This window comes from Geotrypetes seraphini, chromosome 10 (assembly GCF_902459505.1).
Source record: "Geotrypetes seraphini chromosome 10, aGeoSer1.1, whole genome shotgun sequence".
NCBI classification, from domain to species: Eukaryota; Metazoa; Chordata; class Amphibia; order Gymnophiona; family Dermophiidae; genus Geotrypetes; species Geotrypetes seraphini.
The window spans coordinates 58,984,637-59,003,077 of NC_047093.1; the positions used below are offsets into that span (position 1 = coordinate 58,984,637).

Here is an 18,441-nt window from a genome sequence, read left to right on the forward strand (position 1 = left end):
TCCCAGACGGATAACTCTGGAACTCAGTTTTTTTTCTTGCATTTCCAACTAGTGGTTGTGGTTTTGCTGGTCACAAGCAAAATGGCCCTTTAGAGTAGTGTAAGGGTACAATATTTGGTGTGGGTGTGTTCTGGCCATAACTGGCTACTATCACAATGTATGGATGTGCTTCACAAAATAGCATCCATCTACTCCTGCTGTTCAGCTGGTGTAAATGTGCAAGGGTTGTTTTATCCACGATTTCTGCAGGATTTGAGCTGATAATTTTTTTAGTTGGCTGCAGCCTCACAGCATCTGCTAATGGGGTTTGATTAGGAGGGTGTAAATCCTTTCCCTTCACCAGGTTAGCATCATCCTTATCATCTGGTAGAACCCCTGTGCTTGGATCTTAACCAGCCAAAGGCCAAGATGGTGTATCCAATGCATTCCTCGTGTGGCGGTGTCACTGGGAAGTGTAGTATCAGCATCTGTACAGAGTCCTCGCGGGTTGTGACAGCTTGTATACGTAAGGGATGCTGCGCGAGCTCTCGATGTACGCCTGTGGGTTGCTGGCTGTCGGCCGTCGGAGCTCCCCCTGCCGGGTCCCCCGGCTCGGAGCGCAGAGGCAGACACACACAAGTACTTTAGTTACATTGTTGGCTGAGTTTGCAACAACTCCCTCTGCCTTTGGCCTTAGCCGGGGCCCGATCCCCGTAGCCCCCGCGCGGCTCCCGCGAGCCCTCCGACGTTTGGCATGAGTTAGCCCGAGATGGACACCAAGCATTTCCTGCCCCTGGGTGAGTAGCAGAGCGCCTGGAGAGCTTCTCTTGCCCGGATCGGTCCCCCCCTTCTGCCCCGATCTCAGTGTTCTTTGCTGGAATTTGGTCTCGGTGGCGGTGGGGGGGGGGGGGGGGAGTTAAAGTCACGAAACCCGAGCTCCTGCTCCGTTTTCCCATCCGATATCCCGGGGGGTGGGAGAGGCAGAAAATCTTCGGCTACCCTCCCCGGATCGGTGCTCCCCCCCCCCCCACTAATACACAGCTGGCAGATTGTGTCTGCCCCTTCCAGCCCAAATGCGGGGTTGGAGAGGAGGTCGGGCAAAAGCGAAGTGACTCCGCTTCCGAGAGCTGCCTGGCTAAGAGAGAGAAAAAAAAAAAAAAGCATAAAAATAATGATTTTTTAAAAATCCTGTCTGAAAAGTGGGAAGCAAAGGTTTCTCCGACTCCAGATCAAAGGTTTCTTGCTTCTTTTAAGTTGTAAAAAGAGCTGAGAAACAAGAGGGGCAGGAGCCGAAAAGAAGCGGGGTGTGAGCTCCATTAAAGTCTTTGCATGCTTGTGGGAAGTTCTCCGGTGCTTTTTAGTTTAGGTTTTTTTTTTTTTTTGCTGTAGTGATCAGACGTCTCGTTTCCTTTCTGTCATTTTCTTGTGCAGACCATTATTACCTCTATGTCCTTTCTTCTTCTTTTTTTTTTCCAAGCATGCAATCTGGCGTAGATAAATGTAATTGCTGAGGTTAAAGGTGGCGTGTGTATAAATGAATGGTTAAAGGTTGATTTTATAAGGTGCGGTTTGGCATTGCCACGGCTGTATTTAAACCGTTTTCAAATGACTTGAGTCATATTTTGCTTCTAGTGAAGGTTTTCTATGTGTATTCTTTGCTTAAAGAGACCATCCGAACACCCAGAGGGATTTTTAAAATATTAAAAGCTACATTTAGAAAATACTTTTCAAAAGCTTTTTATTTATTTATTTTTTTAATCAGGTAAACCAGTGGTGTACTGTACATATAGATATAGGCTTTTTTTATAAATTAGCATTCTTTTTTTCTTTGCATTATATACCCCACAGAAAGCAGAGGATTGTTAGGGGCAGGGTTTGCATTTATATGGGCAGCTGAGAAAAAAAATAAAAAATAAAGCATGTGCATGTAAATGATCCCTCGAAATTTGTGATTTTTAAAAGAGCAGGTGTAAATATAAGCGCATCATTTTTCCGGAGCAGTTTTCCAAAGCGGAAATGTGCATTTACTTGGCTCTGAAAACATAGCGAAGTTCAAACAGAAAAGAGTCTAGGCAGGTAACCAGCGAGTCTCGGTAGGGCTGGGTGCAGAGGATGCTCAGCACTCACCTCTTCCTTTCCATCAAAAAACCCCCCAAAACTGTTGGCTTTTAGACTACCTAATGAATTTTGCACTTGCACCAAATTTTAGGTTTCTACAAAGGAAAATACAGTGCATGAAAAATATCCGGGAAAAGAGAGCGCAAAAAGTCATTTTAGCCCTACATAAATCTGGAGCAGTGAAATTATTTCCTTGAAAATAATAGGGCGCAGTGTTGTGCTCACTAAAAGATGCACCGATAACTCTGGAACTTCTTGCCTGTTCCCCTTTTTATTTCCGTGTTCCCGTTTTTACTCCTGTTCTTTAAACTGAGCCTGAAATCAAATAAAACAAGAACGAGCCCAGGAATAATATGCAAGAGAAGGCTGTAAAACTTTTCCAGTACTTGAAAAGTGGCTTTAAACTTGTGCTCTGCTGCTAGTGTTGGTCTACGGTAATACATTTTTTTTTTTTTTGAGTGGGGGTGGGGGGGGGGGGAAGCAGTGGGAGTTGCTTTTGAAAATGGCTCCTTACCCTATGTGCCAATCTTTGGTTTCTATAATCAGAGCAAAATTTGGCAGGACAGAAGTTAGGCACTTTCAGTGCCCTATCCTGTGCCAAAATTAAATTCTTGCATCATTATCCATATGAATTCCGCTTTTATCAGATTTACAAGCAATGCCTCAGAAGGGTGTGTGATTTTATTTTTCTAAGTCATTTGCATCTTTTCTAGATGAAAATTTCAGTGAGCTAGTCTGTGTCACCTGAACTAGGAACTGTTTAGCATATACTCACTTTCCCACCCCATTTATTAAACTGTGAAAAATCATAACATAAATATTTAGCGCATTTTCTGTTCAGCTTCTATTGGTGCTGCGTTATATTATTATCCGTTGCTTAATGCAAAGCACCTAGTTGAGTTTAGTGATGGTAACAAAGTGTGTAGTGATAATACAGTCACAGCCAATATCAGGTGTTCTGTAAAGTCTCTGCTGTTGAGTGTTAGGTAAATTCACATATGATGAATTGGAATAATCTAATCGTTATCGCCCCACTTTTATGAAGCCCTTGTTAGGCTTTTTTTTATCGCCAACTGCAGCAGTAAAATCTCCGACGCTCATAGAATTCCTACGAGCGTCGGAGTTTTTACCGCCGCGGCCAGTGATTAAAAAAAAAAAAAAAAAAGCCTAACGTGACTTCATAAAAAGTGGGGAGAGTATATTACTAAAACTTGAGTTATAGGAAGCAAGTCTTCTTTCCACCAAGCAAGGGCAAAATATCTACTATTCCAAAAGAGATTAAAAAGAAAAAAAAAACACCCCATGGTTTAATAAGATGTTCTGTTTCTTCATGGTCAGGAAAGAATCCCAGTCATTAAAACAGAATCACCAAGATGAATCTCAGGATATTGGAAACTGGCGTCTCCCTACCCATCATAATTGTGTTTTATCTTGGTGGAATTGATGCTTATTCTGCTTAGTGTGTGCTATATGAGAATACTGTGTACGACTGACAACAGCAAAGACAGCCTGAAATTTCGGGTTTTTCCTATTGTTCCATTTTGACAGTATGAAAGGACAGGGGAAAGGTTGACAACATATCCTACTCGTATCATTTCGAATGGCTGTGCTGTACAGTGATATAAACCACTCCATACGTTGTAGGCCTCTGCTTCTGACTGGTGTAAAGGCATAATTTGTTTAGGTTTCCTGGAGTTTCACAGTTATAATTCCATGATAACAATAGCCGGCTTAGATAAATGTCATTTTTGGAATGTTTACATACCTGTGTTAATACTCTAACCATGCTAATCTGTGGTTAGATCATATGTCCAAAGACGTGCGGTGCTATGGGTGTGCAGCTGGTGGCCCTGGGCTTGGCACTGACTAATTACAATATGCCATTGATATAACCCTTTTAAAAAAAATCAGTTAGATCTCAGAGATCTTGTGAATTAACATTTCCAGCTGTGAGAGAATTGCAGCAAAAAATTTTCAAAATCTCTTAGCCTGTTGCCTGAGGTTCACAATGTGGAAATTTAGGCCTACAAAGCACCTTTCAAATGTATGGAATAGAAATGTGCAGGCAGAAGGTTGCAAAGAAAGAGGACCTTTGAACGTATCTTGCTGCCTTCAGCCTTGGAAAGGATCATGAGTTTCTCCTGCTCATGGCACCTTCTGGGAAGAAAAGGTTGGAGATACTGAGATATTGTTTATATATTTTCTTAAAAATGCTTTCCCCTCCATTCTGTCTTTCATTAGTTTCCCTCCCCCCCCCAGACAGAAATGACTGTATGAAGTCACATGGAAAGGTTTCACCTGCAGTGTGTTTCTGCTCGCTGTTTATGCGTTTGGTGTCTTTCAGTTGAGGAGGGGGTTAATGTTTGGGGCCCAGCTTCACCATTCCATCATTTTTTTTTTCCTTCACTCAGCTAGAAAGTGTAGTTACTTACCTGTAACGTAGGTTCTCCGTGGACAGCAGGATAGTCAGCCACATATGGGTGTTGTCCCAACACCTCCCAATTTGCGGATAAGCTCTCCAATAGCTCAGCGCTGCATATGCCTTTCAGTGCTATAGAAATCATGAATAGTACAGAGTCCCTCATGCTAGCTGGAAAAGCACTCTGCCTAGGTTTTATGAAGAGCAAACAGCTTTTTAGACTGAGGAGTTTCAAACCCCTACCTTTGGAGAGGCATGGTCTGACATACCGCATCTCTCAAGATATCAGCACCTGCTGAGAAAGGCAGACTCCTCGTTCCCAACATGAGAGGGGGAGGGGGGCAGGGTGGGAAAGGTGTGAATTGTAGACTCTGCAGGACCCCAAGAGGGAAAGAAACATCGAGTTGTTTTTTTTTTTTTTTTTCTGCATGTCCTTTATGAGCTGAACTCTGGGGCAGCATGTCTCTTACTGGGGGGAGAGGTCTGCAGGTCCCCTCCAAGGGAAAGAAGCATGGGAGATTCTTTCTCCTTAAATTCAGATTGGGAGGAGGGTGGGGCAGAGCCCTCGGGGCTGCAACAGATTATCAGAGGTTTTCCCAAAAACAAGCAGATAGGACTTACCTTTGAACCCCAATCGGCTCCCTGCAGAGGCTGGCTGCAAGAGGCAGCATGCCGTTTGGAGGGTGAAAGCCCCGATCTGTTGCTTGCAGAGGCTGTGGATTTACGCAGCAGCATGCAAGACTCCTATCGGCTGCCCTGCGGAGGATGGCTGTAGGTGGCAACATGCAGGGATTCCTAGAGAGATCTCTCGGTCTGGCGAGACTCCTATCGGCTGCCCTGCAGAGGCTGGTTCTAAGCGGCAACATGCAGGGACTCCGGGAGATATTTCTCTACTGGGCCAAATGCAGGCGGGGGGGTTAGCTGAGCCAGGGCATCCTGGAGGCTCCTTGCCACTGTAGCTTGTGGATCCCCCGCTGCTGCATTCTAATGAGGATGGCTGCTGGAGGAAGATTCTCGGGCCTCACTTCTCTTCATGCCTGGCTGTAAGCAGCAACATGCAGGAACTCCTGGAGAGATCTCTCGGTCTGGTGAGACTCCTATCGGCTTCCTGCAGGGGCTGGCGGCTAGCGACAGCATGCAGGACCTCCGGGAGAGATTTCTCGACCGGGCAAGTTGCAGTCGGGGGGTTGACTGAGCCAGGATGTCCTGGAGGCTCCTCACCGGATTCGTCTGTGGATCCCCCGCTGCTACGCTCCGATGAGGATGGCTGCTGGGGGAAGATTCTCGGGCCTCACTTCTCTTCATGAAGTCTCTCAGTGCCCTCTTCCTTAGCTTGCGTGCACGTGGTGACATGTGCGCACAATGCAAGCCACACGGAAACCTCGAGCGCCGGATCCAATCAGTGGGCGCACAATTCATGAGGATCCAGTGTGTTCATCCTCCTCCTGCATCCCAGTTGTTTCTTTAGATGATTCAGGCATCTTCAAGTTGATGAGTAGAAAAGTTGTAATGGAGAGCTGTAGAAAAATCCGACCGATGGGAACGGGCGGAAACTAAAGACTGGGGATTAGGGGGAAGCAGGGGGAAATGGGTAGGGCTCAGGCATGCCCAGTGGGGCCCGGGCACTGCACGTGCTGAGAGAAAAAAAAAAAATCTCTCTGAGCTATTGGAGAGCTTATCCGCAAATTGGGAGGTGTTGGGACAACACCCATATGTGGCTGACTCATCCTGCTTGTCCTAGGAGAATAACTGTCTACTGTCTCCTTTCCATTGCTGGCCTTGAATATTGGAAGAAACACTCTAGTCTTGAAATAAAATAATAATTAAAAAAAATTCCAGTTTCTCCAAGCACAGCAGGAAACACAAGTTGGTAGATGCAGTGGGTTAAATCAAGCCTGGCCTCCTGTCACTGATGACCTAGTGCTATTCGATGCGCACACACTCTATAGTGGAGAAAGTGTTTGTAACTGACTAAGGAAAAAGGGAAATTTGAACTCCTGGAGAAATGGAGAAGGTTATCCCTTATTTATTGCGATTCACCCAAAGCGGTTTACAATACACTGAATAATAATCAGGTACTCAAGTATTTTCCCTGTCTGTTCTGTGAGAGGGGAAGGGGATGGCACATTGGTCAAAGCTACAGCCTCAGCACCCAGAGGTTGTGGATTCAAACCCACACTGCTCCTTGTGACCCTGGGCAAGTCACTTAATCCCCCCATTGCCCAGGTACATTAGATAGATTGTGAGCCCACCAGGACAGACAAGGGAAAAATGCTTGAGTACCTGAATAAATTCATATAAACCATTCTAAGCTCCCCTGGGAGAACGGTACAGAAAATTGAATAAATAAATAATCTTGGTACCTGGAGCAATGGAGGGATAAGTGACTTTGCCCAGAGTCACAGTAGGATCAAACTCACAACCTCAGTGTGCTGAGGCAGCAGTTGTAACCACTAGGCCAAACCTCCACTCTTACTTGTCTAAAGGATGCACTATTCCTTCAGTTTTTGTTATCAAGACATAGGTGCTTCAATTTTATTGCCAGCTTTCCTGGTGCAGCAGTGGGGAAGACTGTGTACACTTCTTCCTCCGTATTCGCGGTTTCAACAATCACGGTTTCGATTATTCACGGTTTTTAACCTGCTGGCTCCTCCCCCCAAATTACATCAGCTTGCATAGAGAAATCGCTGATTCCAAGCGTTTACAGAGAAAAATTGCTGGTTCCAAGCACTTTCTTCACCGTGTTTTGCCTCTCCTTCAGGAACAGGCCAGGTCTCCCACCATGTTATTCGCGGTTTCACCATATTCACGATTGGTTTTTAATTGAAAACAGTGATAAACATATGAAAAAGTTATTCACGGTTTTTCTGTATTCGCGGGTCTATTAATCCCCTCTCACAGTGAATACGGAGGGAGAAGTGTATACCTTTCTGCCCCATGCCCCAAGCCCAGAAAATAGTCTGTCACCATTGCAAATAGCAGATATTGTTTCGAGCTGCATGGGCACGTATGTTCACTTCTTGTATGTTTATTTCTGGGTCAGTTTTGTTCCCTTGTTAGTTTATTTATTCATTCATTTTATTTCCCCAGGAGCCCAGAACGGGTTACAAGGATACATACACAAAGTTTTCAGGAACAGAGAATTAGTTCTATTAGGTCGGAAAAATACAGAAAAGGGGACTTTGATTACAAAACATTTCTAATACAGAATATTTTCAAAAATTTTTGGTACAGAGACTAAATCCATTGATGTCTTCTTATCTAAGCTAAACATGTACTGCTTGTCTAATGATAAGCAAAGCACCTACTACTACACAATTGTGGTCAGTGGCCTTTTCCTTACTTTACTGATACTTTTTTGATGTGTTTGCGTGCCTTCTGAAAAGTCTTTCTGTTTATAAAATGATTTTGTCCCCAAAAAGCTAACACCCCACCACATGGTCCACAACGATATAAAGCCCCTCCCCATCCTCTTAACTAAAATCCGTAACAAACACCTCACCGAAACCATATCGCCATATTATAAAGTCTTCTTCAGTGGCCTACAATCTCCCACAGCTGCCTGTGTGCTTTTCCAAGTAACCAAGTTTGTTTCTACTTTTTCCAAAATATTACCTTACAGTAGAAAGTTTCACTGGGTTAGCACCTGGCAGTGAGACCCTGAAACTTACATTTCCCTTCTGAGTTACCAGTCAGCAGTGACACATGAGGCCAGTGACTTGAAAGAGTCTGGATATTGAAGAAAGGGTACCCCCCAAAATTATTTTGGTTTGTGCTATGAATTTTTAGCTTGTTTCATTTGCTGTTAGGGTTTGAGCTGTGGAAACCAAAGCCTGCGGGCTTTCAGTGAACTTATCTTGCACAAGCAGCTGCCCAGTCATGGCCTTTTGCACAGTGGCCCCCCAGCTGACCCGAGCTCTGGCCCGGAAGTGAGGAAAAGCACAGTCCCCTTTTCACTGGCCGCCATACAGGATGAATTTGTGACCAGTGGAAATATGCTAAGGTTTCTAAACCCATTTCCCTGCAAGAGAATCTATTGCTGAATCCCAGATCATGTTGTGTGAGCCTCTCCTTTTCGTAAAGATACCCAATCAAGTATGGCAGAAACATCCGTTTGATTACACTGCACAACAATTTTTTGGTTAAGTCTTGATTCCTGAAAGTTTTTGGTGATTATGACAGGTACCAACTTGGTATGCTCAAATATGGTTTTGGTTTTACTGCATCACGTAAGAACTATGAGAAATAGACATTTTTATGTTTACTGACAATAAAATATATAGTCAAGTTTACGTTTCGCACAAGCGACTAAATGAAACAGAATTAAAAGTGTTTTGCTCCCGAGTTTCTTTTATATTCAGTGTCTGGTGCATCACGTTGTAGCATCCAACAATAGTCGGCAAGCATTGACGGATTCCAATTGCCCTGGTATCGTTTCTCCATCGTAGCTATGTCTTGATGAAACCTTTCACCGTGCTCGTCACTCACAGCACCGAGATTTGCGGGGAAGAAGTCCAAGTGTGAATGGAGGAAATGAATCTTGAGTGACATATTGCACTTCATTCTCTTGTATGCTTTGAGAAGTTTGTCTACCAGCTGAATGTAGTTTGGGGCTCTGTAATTGCCCAGAAAATTGTCAACAACGTCTTTCAAGGCTTTCCAGCCAATTTTTTCCGGCCCAACTAACAGATCTTCAAATCGCTTGTCACTCATAACATGTCTGATCTGGGGGCCAACAAAAATACCCTCTTTGATCTTGGCATCAGTTATTCTTGGGAACATCTGTCTTAAATAACGAAAACCTTCCCCTTCCTTGTTCATTGCTTTCACAAAATTCTTCATGAGTCCCAGTTTAATGTGAAGAGGAGGCAAAAATATCTTTGTCGGGTCAACAAGCGATTCATGTGCTACATTTTTCTGTCCTGGAACTAACTTTTTACGGAGTGGCCAGTTCTTTCTAGAATAGTGCGACTCTCTGTCTCGGCTGTCCCATTCGCAGATGAAACAGCAGTACTTTGTATAGCCAAGCTGCAGTCCTAGTAACAGAGCAACGACTTTGAGGTCTCCACAGATATTCCAGTTATACCTGGTATACTGGACATACTTTAGTAACATTTCCATATTCTCATATGTTTCTTTCATATGTGCTGCATAGCCAACAGGTACTGAAGGATAAACGTTGCCATTGTGCAACAGAACAGCTTTCAGGCTTAACATTGACGAATCAATGAAAAGACGCCACTCTTCCGGGTTGTGATCACAACCAAAGACCGAGAACAATCCTTCAATGTCACAACAGAAACAGAGACTGTCGACTTGTGCAAAAAATTTGGTTATATCATGATGCCGGTCTCGAAACACAGAAATTTTCGTACCTGGTGATAGCAAACACCATTCCTGCAGTCTCGAACCTAGCAGCTCAGCTTTTGCTTTTGACAGACCCAAATCTCTGACCAAATCGTTCAATTCGGACTGTGTTATCAGATGTGGATCGCCTGATGAGGATGGTTCAAAATCCGGGTCAATGTCACTGTTAGAACCCTGCACTGCAGTTTCTTCATCTGGTTCGTCTAAGGTCCAATCCTCTGGTGGTTTCGGAACTGGAAGACTGTCATCATGTGGCATGGGTCTCATTGCTGAAGGCAGATTAGGATATTCAATTGACTTCTTGTTTTTGGCAGAGAAACCAGACACATTAGTCAAACAGAAATAACAGTCCGTCACATGGTCTTTCTGTTCTCGCCATATCATCGGAACAGCAAATGGCATCGCCAGGCTCTCAGACTAACAGCACATGTCGCACAGCAAATGTGAGGCGCCCATTGCTTGTCTTGATCACCTATTTTGCAGCCAAAATACAGATGATAGGCTTTCTTTACAAGGGCAGTCATCGAACGTCTCTGAGGCGTAAGTGTATATTCCCCACAGATATAGCAGAATGTGTCGCGGCTGTTACGACACCGACGAGACATATTGCCCGACACCAAAATGTCTATAGCATCAAGCTTACTTACTGTTATATTGCTACAGCTACTATACTACTATACTTTACTATACTGATACTATATACACACACGGACTATCTATATTAACCAAATGAGCAGGATCGGTGTATGGAAGCCACCATTATAGCATGGTGAGACAGCGCAAGCTCGTTCAGACCTGCCCAGACATGCCCAGGATGTCATCTTCCATAAAACAGCTTCCAACCTGGCTAGATTTTATGCATGGACATACCCAGGCGGCACAAACCGTTGTTGATAAGACACTTATGGGAGAAAAAATTGTTTGCATCCAAATATAAGAAAAAATCACGACAAAATTGAAGATTTCTCTGAAATGGTACGTGATGGGTAATTTTTGATGTAATATTCATGATCAGCACCCAAAATTCTATAAGAAACACCCAGCAGTGTTCAGGAAGCAAAAACTTTGTTGTGCAGTGTTAGTGAATCAGTACTGAACAGGCAAGAATTTAGATGTTAGTTTTCATTTTTTTCAGCCCCCCTTTCCAAATAGTTCTCAAGACAGATTACAGAGAGAAGTGCCTTCCCTAAAGAGCTTACAGTTTAAGTGGGTAACTATGGAAACAGGAAATGGGGATTTGCTTTAGGTCAGAGGAAGTGTCAGCAGGAGAAATGAGATTCTAATGATGATTTTCTTATCTCTTAACCTACAGCAATTCTCCCCATTCCTTCTCCTCTGGTATACTCCAAGCCTCTATGTTTTCTAAAAGCTACAGGGCTAGGAGGCCATTGATGCAGTGACATAAAACCAGGACCTGACTAACCTGTTCCTTATGGCACAGCCTTTTCTGGTTGTGTATTTAAAGGGACAGTGTCTTTTATTTTGTCCCGCCTCCCCTATGCAAGCAGTAGAGACTGTGAGGTAAGAGTATCCAGAAAGGCCTGGAAAAGGAAAAGTCTTCCAGATGCCAGGATCAGGTTACGGCCTGGCCTATGGCTCCTGTCTCAACCCTCTTATGTCTAAACACTCATCACCACTCAAGCCTTGAATAAATTAAGCTTTATTTACGGTACTCCTCCAGAGTTTGTTTAGGGAGATAAAGCCACAGTTGCTTAAAGTAATGGTTGAGGTGGATGGAGCAGGCAGTGGGTGTCTGAATAGTAAGGGGACATTCCTGTGAGGATGTAGCACTCGACACTTATGGAAAACATTTACAACTCTGATGGGAGGGAGGTGGGGGAAATTGAGTGCAGTATGTTGATTGTTATGAGAGCAATTGCTACTTTGTTGTACATATTGGCTTGTGATTAGGTAACGTTCGAGGTTTTAGTTCATAACGAGGTTGGTGTTTCTTTTTTTTTTTTAAATCTTTATTGATTTTCCAAACTATCAAAGTGCAATAAACAATCGTACATAGAATAATTTTGTTAGAAAAATCACATTCATCATTCAGAAATATATGAACAATCATTTTTACTCCCTCCCACCCACCCAAATGACTAATTTAGAAAAACATAAATATATAGGTTCCTTCACTAACCTTTCCTACATTAATCTCAGTAAAAATCAGGGTTGGTGTTTCTTAAGGGTTGTTGTGAATTGCGCATTGTTAAGAATATGTTTATATTTTGCTCTTAATTAATATAATTTGAACATAAATTGACAAACGTCAAACAACAGGAGGCCAGTTTCCTAGAGAGACTCAAAAGGTTTCTGAATCTGTCCCAGAATACCAGGGAACGTGCAAGAGTATTTGAGCGTCTTACCTGAACCATCAGCCTTTAGTTCCCCCCTCTAAACTTGTGATAATTGAACCCTACTATCATGCTCATCCTACAGCACATTTTTTCAAAATGCAATATTGGACTTCATGGCTTTAAATGCAACATGATGTTTATACTTGTAGTTCTTTGAGTTTTGCATCTCAGGGCTTACTGTGCTGCGACCCCTGTTGAAAATGCTGCCCTTGGCGACTGCCTAGTCATGCCTTATGGTCGGGTCGCTGTTAGAGTGTACATGAAATGGTGACCCGTCAAATGCGCGCAGGACATTGGCGCGCCAACAATTCAGCCCTGGCATTTGCACGCAGGACACATGCGTGCCGCTCTATTCCTTCCGTTTTCCACTCTCAAGGGGGATGCGTGTGTGGGGTGGGGGAACCCCCACTGTCATTCAGGGAGGGTTTGGCGCTCTCGTTCAGGGTGTGTGTGTGGGGAACCTCCCCCCACTACACACTCGATTACAACTCGCGCTTTTGCTCTGATGCAGGTGGGGGGAACCTTTTATAATTACGCGCTCTTGCGCTTTTAGTGGAGGTGCTCAATGCCGACGCACTCTAAATTAAAAGATTGCCGCAAACACCCCCACTACACTTACAATTGCTCCCCGACAATTCCATTCCCTTCATGCATACACTTGTCGCTGTGCGCATTTGACTGAGCGGAGTTGTTGGTGTGCCAATGTCCTTCGCTCTAAGGTCAGTGTACCACATGAAACCTAGCATGTATTATTCTTAAGTGTGCTTCTCTGTCTGAACACAGTATCGGTGTCAGGTCAAAAGTGCGCCGGGACAAAGGCGCGAGCAGACAATTGAGCGCAGCGCAGAGGCGCGCGCCGAAGAAAATTACTGTTTTTAGGGCTCCAACAGGGGTGTGTGGGGGGGAACCCCCCCAATTTACTTAATACAAATCGTGCCGCGTTGTGGGGGGTTGTAACCCCCCTTATTTTACTGAAAACTTCACTTTTTCCCTGTTTTTAGGGAAAAAGTTAAGTTTACAGTAAAATGTGGGGGGTTACAACTCCCCAACCCCCCACAACACCGGCATGATTTGTATTAAGTAAACTGGGGGTGCTCCCCAACAAAACCCCCCGTCGGAGCCCCTAAAAACAGTAATTTTCTTCGGCGCGCGCCTCCGTCTTGCGCTCAGTTGTTGGCGCGTGCCTTTGTCTTCCGCGTTGTTGTCTATGAACCCACAGTATCTGAGAGCTTTCCGTGTACCACTGCTCTATTTGTTTACTTGTGTGTATTCTGTTTTCGACTTACATTCTCACAGAATGACAACAGCTGAATAATTCTCATGTTGGTTCAATTAGATTCAAACAATTTTTATCGATGCAAACAATATCAAAAACAACATAAGAGCATCACATTGTGCATAATACAACAACAATGCATCAAATAATATAAAATAAGAAGCATAAATAATATACATCTTAGTTCTCAGGGCTCTTGAAACATCAGCAATCCACCACCCAGCTTCCTCACAGGATCTATACATGAACTTAAATTTCTGTCTAGGATGAGGTTACCATATGGCTCCAGAAAAAAAGGACAGATTGAGACATCCGGGTTTTACTTCCACAATGGAAGTAAAACCCGGATGTCTCAATCCATCCTCCTTTTTCTATAGCCATAAGATAACCCTACCCTAGAAGAGGTGAAATTAGGGTGACTGCCCAGGGCCCCATTGCTCCATGGTAGTCCCTAATGACCAACTTCACTTGGGAATGCAGGTGGGCTAGAAATTGCAGTGGCAGTGATGATTTCTGCGCCAGACCTGGAAGTATAATATCTTAGGGAAGACATAGGTGGCTGAATCTTCACTAAGATCAGTTCTGCACAAATTTTTGCGTAAAGGATGAGAATCAGTGATGCTTTCTGTGAGGAGGGATCCTGGTGGAAAAAATGAGGCTCATTAACTCTGTAGGCTGCTTTCGTGCTCTGTCGCCGCTATGCCTGCTTCTCTTCCGAAAGCAGCAAAAGGTTTGGTGATCGTTGCCGGGTTTTGAGCTTCTGGTCTAACACTCATGTTCCCTTTAATGACAAAGCTACGGCCTTGGAGTGAATGAAAGAAACACCATGCTGAGTCAGACCGAGATCCATTGAGCCCAGGGAGGGACTTGGTAAGCTCTCTCTGTAATATACAGTACGCATATTCTTATCTCAGCTATCTGCCTCTTTCTGTGAGCAACATTGCTAAGCAATAATCCAGAAATTCGGCAGGAGTTCGGAGAGCTGGATGGTGGGATGCTGATTTCTTGAAATTTCTTTCATTGTGGGTAATTGGAAAGTTATTACCCTGTAAGCTCAGTGTCGCTAATTAATATTTTGTAAAGAATCCTTTGGTAAACAATGACATGAAGCTAAACAGCTTTCTTGTGTGTCCTCGTCTGTTACCAAATGGCTTTGTCTTTGCTTGTCTTCCTTTTCAAGTTCATCCAATCAGCTGAAGTGACTTCTTTATTTCCAATGAATTAAGCATTCAGTGTGCAGGATTTAAAAAAAAATGTTTTAGATGGCTGAGGAGTGAGCAGGGCAGTTTTTCCAGTCTATCCTACACCCTCCTTTGTGGAAAGCCAAGAGCATGTAGAACTCACATCACACCCAGGTGTTAGAAAGTGATTGGCACAGTAGCTCAGTATGCACAGATCGGAGCTTAAATCCACCTCATCCCAGGTCACCGGCATATATTGATCCAGTCCTGCTTTTGCAACATTATGTGCATAGATTTGTAGTTCTAATTTTCATAGAGAAATCAGTGGGATAGCCGGGAGTCTGAATCTGCAGTAGGAGGGGCCTATTTGGTTGACCCATGTGTACACGTGTGTGTGTGTGTTGTGTGCATGTTTGATAATGGGTATGAGTACGTCTATCTATCTATGTAAATACAACTTTGGCATACACAACTTTCAGGAAGATTTACAGCAGAGAAGTAATACTTTTTCTTAGGCTTCTGTGGCTGGCATCATGATTTTTGCTGTTGTCCAGGTCTCACTGTGTCTGAGTAGGTAGAACCGACGTTTCAGCCATCAAGCTTCTGTGATACAAAAATCAATCAATTGTCGAGTTTCAAGTTTTATTAAAATTTGATATAATCGCCTATCAAAGAATTTCTAGGCGAATTACAAGTATATATAAAATACAAGTAAAAACAATACAAATATATCAATTACAGAACAACAAGTGCATGTAATAACATTTCCTGTAGGGAAAACGAACAAGAACATGAAGGAAAAAAAGGGAAGAACTACAATAATTATAAAATAGAAAAACATATAGGTTAACACAATTGGGTGGGGGGAATGAAGGAAGAAGAAGAGAAAAGAAAAAAAAAAGAGATGAATAAAAGGAAAAAAAAATGATTTCAAGGTAGAAAATAAAACAAAAAAGAAAAAGAGAAAAATAGGAAATAGTAAAAATTTAAAAGGCTATGCCCCTCTTTTACTAAGGCGTGCTAGCCAATTCAGCACACGCTAAATGCTAATGTGTCCATAGAATATAATGGATGCGTTAGCATTTAGGGCACGCTAAATCGGCTAGCGCGCCTTAGTAAAAGAGGGGGTATATTAGGTTTAAGATAGAAAAGCATCTTTAAATAAGAAGCTTTTTAGTTTACCTTTAAAACGATCAATTATTGTTTCTTCTCTTAGGTATTTATTTATTTTATTTTAAAAATTTCTATATCAAAACGGTTTACAAAATGATTACCCGGTACATACATAAACCCCTTCTTCTACGAAACTGCGCTAGCAGTTTCTAGTGCTGGGAGCCGTGCTGAATCTCCCGCACTGCTCCCGACGCTCATAGGAACTCTATGAGCGTTGGGAGCAGCGCGGGCCATTCAGCGCGGCTCTCTGTGCTAAAAACCGCTAGCACAGTTTCGTAGAAGAGGGGGAAAATGTTAAAACAAATCTGGACAAGTAGAAACAGACAGCATTAATTTTAACAACAATCATTAACAGTTTTCTAAATGAGCTCCTATCACTGCATTTCCGAATTTGGTTAACAACGCATTCCATAGTTTTACCCCTGCACATAAAAAGGTTATTGCATTGGCTTCTGCTTATTTTGGGTTGACATTTGTTGTGCAGAACAACAGTGCAGAATTTTCCAAACGCAGTGATCTTGTTGGTTGATAACTAGACATCTTACTCTTAAAGAATTCTGGAATCAAGCCATATAGAAACTGGGTGACAGATCAAAATTGCTTTGTATTGGATTCTAAATACAGCTGGCAACCAGTGAAGTTGTCGAAGATATGGTATAATGTGCTGATATCTTGATAAGAACATAACATAAGAACATAAGCATCGCCTCTGCCAAGTCAGACCATCGCGCCCAGCAGCCCGCTCCCGCGGCCGCCCTCCAGGTCAAAGACCCGTTACTGATCTTTTACTTAAAACATTTTGCCTTGTATAGTATCCGTCTAACCATATCCCTCAATCCCCCTTACCTTCAGGAATTTGTCCAATCCCGTTTTGAACCCCAAAATTGTACTCTGCTCTACCACCTCCTCTGGAAGCGCGTTCCAGGTATCCACCACCCTCTGAGTGAAGAAGAACTTCCTAGCATTTGTTCTGAATCTGTCTCCCTTCAATTTCTTCGAGTGCCCTCTTGTTATTGTTGCCCCCGCCAGTCTGAAGAATCTGTCTCTCTCAACCTTGTCTATACCCTTCATGATCTTGTAAGTTTCTATCATGTCCCCTGTAAGTCTCAGCTTTTCCAAGGAAAAGAGCCCCAGCCTCTCAGCATATGAAAGGTTTTCCATGCCTTTTATAATTTTTGTTGCTCTTTGGACCCTCTCGAGTATTGCCATATCCTTCTTAAGGTACGGCGACCAGTATTGAGCGCAGTACTCCAGATACGGGCGCACCATCGCCCGATACAGCGGCAGGATAACTTCCTTGGTTCTGGTAGTGATACCTTTTTTGATAATGCCCAACAATTATAATGTTCCTGTTATCAATCTAGCCGTGGCATTCTGTACTACCTGCAATGTATAAAGGTAAAGCGTTCCACAACTGAGGTTGCGGTGATAGAAAAAATTTATAGACGCTTAATACCAATTATCCTCAATGAGGGAACAGATAGTAGTTTTTGATCCGTCGATCTGAGAGCTTGTAAAGGAGTATACCAGATCAGTAATTTATAGGTGAAATCAGGCGCCTTTGAAATAAGTGATTTGAAAGTGAGTAGTATTATTTTGTATGTGATCCGATGTATCACTGGGAGCCAGTCTGCTTTTTCTAAACGTGGAGTCACATGATCATATTTTTTGGCATTAAAGATGAGTTTTATTGCAGAGGCGTTTTATTTCTTTTCGTGTTGTTTGTTCCTTTAAGTAAAGAATTGCAATGAATTAAGATATTTCGAGATTTTGGGCTACTTTTACTAAGCTGCGTTAGCGGTTTTAGCACGCGCTGCATTTACGCGCGCTAGACGCTAACACCAGCATAGAGCTGGCATTAGTTCTTGGGTGTATAGCGCAGGGTTAGCGTGCACGGCAATGCAGCGCGTGCTAAAAATGCTAGCGCACCTTAGTATAAGGAGCCCTTTCTCTTAAAAAATTTTGAGATGGCGTGGATCCTATGCAAGTGAGTCCAAAAGGACCCAGGAATAAGGTATAAAATTGTTCATTGTATAAAACCACAAAATCAAATAAACAATGTGTTCAAACTGGAGCCTAGACCCTATACAGGCTGTGTTTCGGCAAGAAAGTTGCCTTCATCAGGGGCCCTTTTATCCAATACAGGCTGGCAAAAGGCTCAGTGAGAAATTTGAAGCTCCTGTTCAGATGTAGAGCCACGAACACCAATCATCAACTGACAGTTTTTTGTTTTTTAACTGCGTGCCTTTCAAGGGGATTTGAGGATTGTGCAATTTGCAAGTGAAACTGGCAGAAAATTCCTGGGAAAATTTTCTGGGCTTGATTACTGTTAAAGGTTAAGAGGACAATAAAGGCCATTTGAGTGAAACAGTTTTTTACTCCTGTATTTTGGGATTTTGATGTTGGCTATACAGTTAGTGGGTAAACATGAAAAAGCACTGGGATGGAAATTGGAGCTATGTGCAAAATTATGCACAGAAAAAAAGCAGGTGCAATTATTTTTCTGGGGTTATAATCAAAGCAAAAATGTGTGTGGATGTTGGCTTTGTTTATTGGTAAAAACCCTGCAGG

The 18,441-nt window shown here is 43.1% G+C and overlaps 1 protein-coding gene across 3 annotated transcripts in view; it reads left to right on the forward strand.

Annotated features, from left to right (window-relative positions):
- The first annotated feature begins 607 nt into the window (after positions 1-607).
- RXRA (retinoid X receptor alpha) overlaps positions 608-18,441 on the forward strand; it is a 337,914-nt gene continuing 320,080 nt past the window's right edge. For 2 of the 3 annotated variants that reach the window (XM_033960169.1, XM_033960170.1), the window contains exon 1: positions 609-776. In XM_033960169.1, the coding sequence (XP_033816060.1) occupies positions 749-776 (28 nt within the window). In that variant the 5' untranslated portion in view covers positions 609-748. Of the gene's footprint in view, positions 777-18,441 lie in introns of all 3 variants that reach the window. The other variant, XM_033960168.1, reaches the window with a different exon arrangement.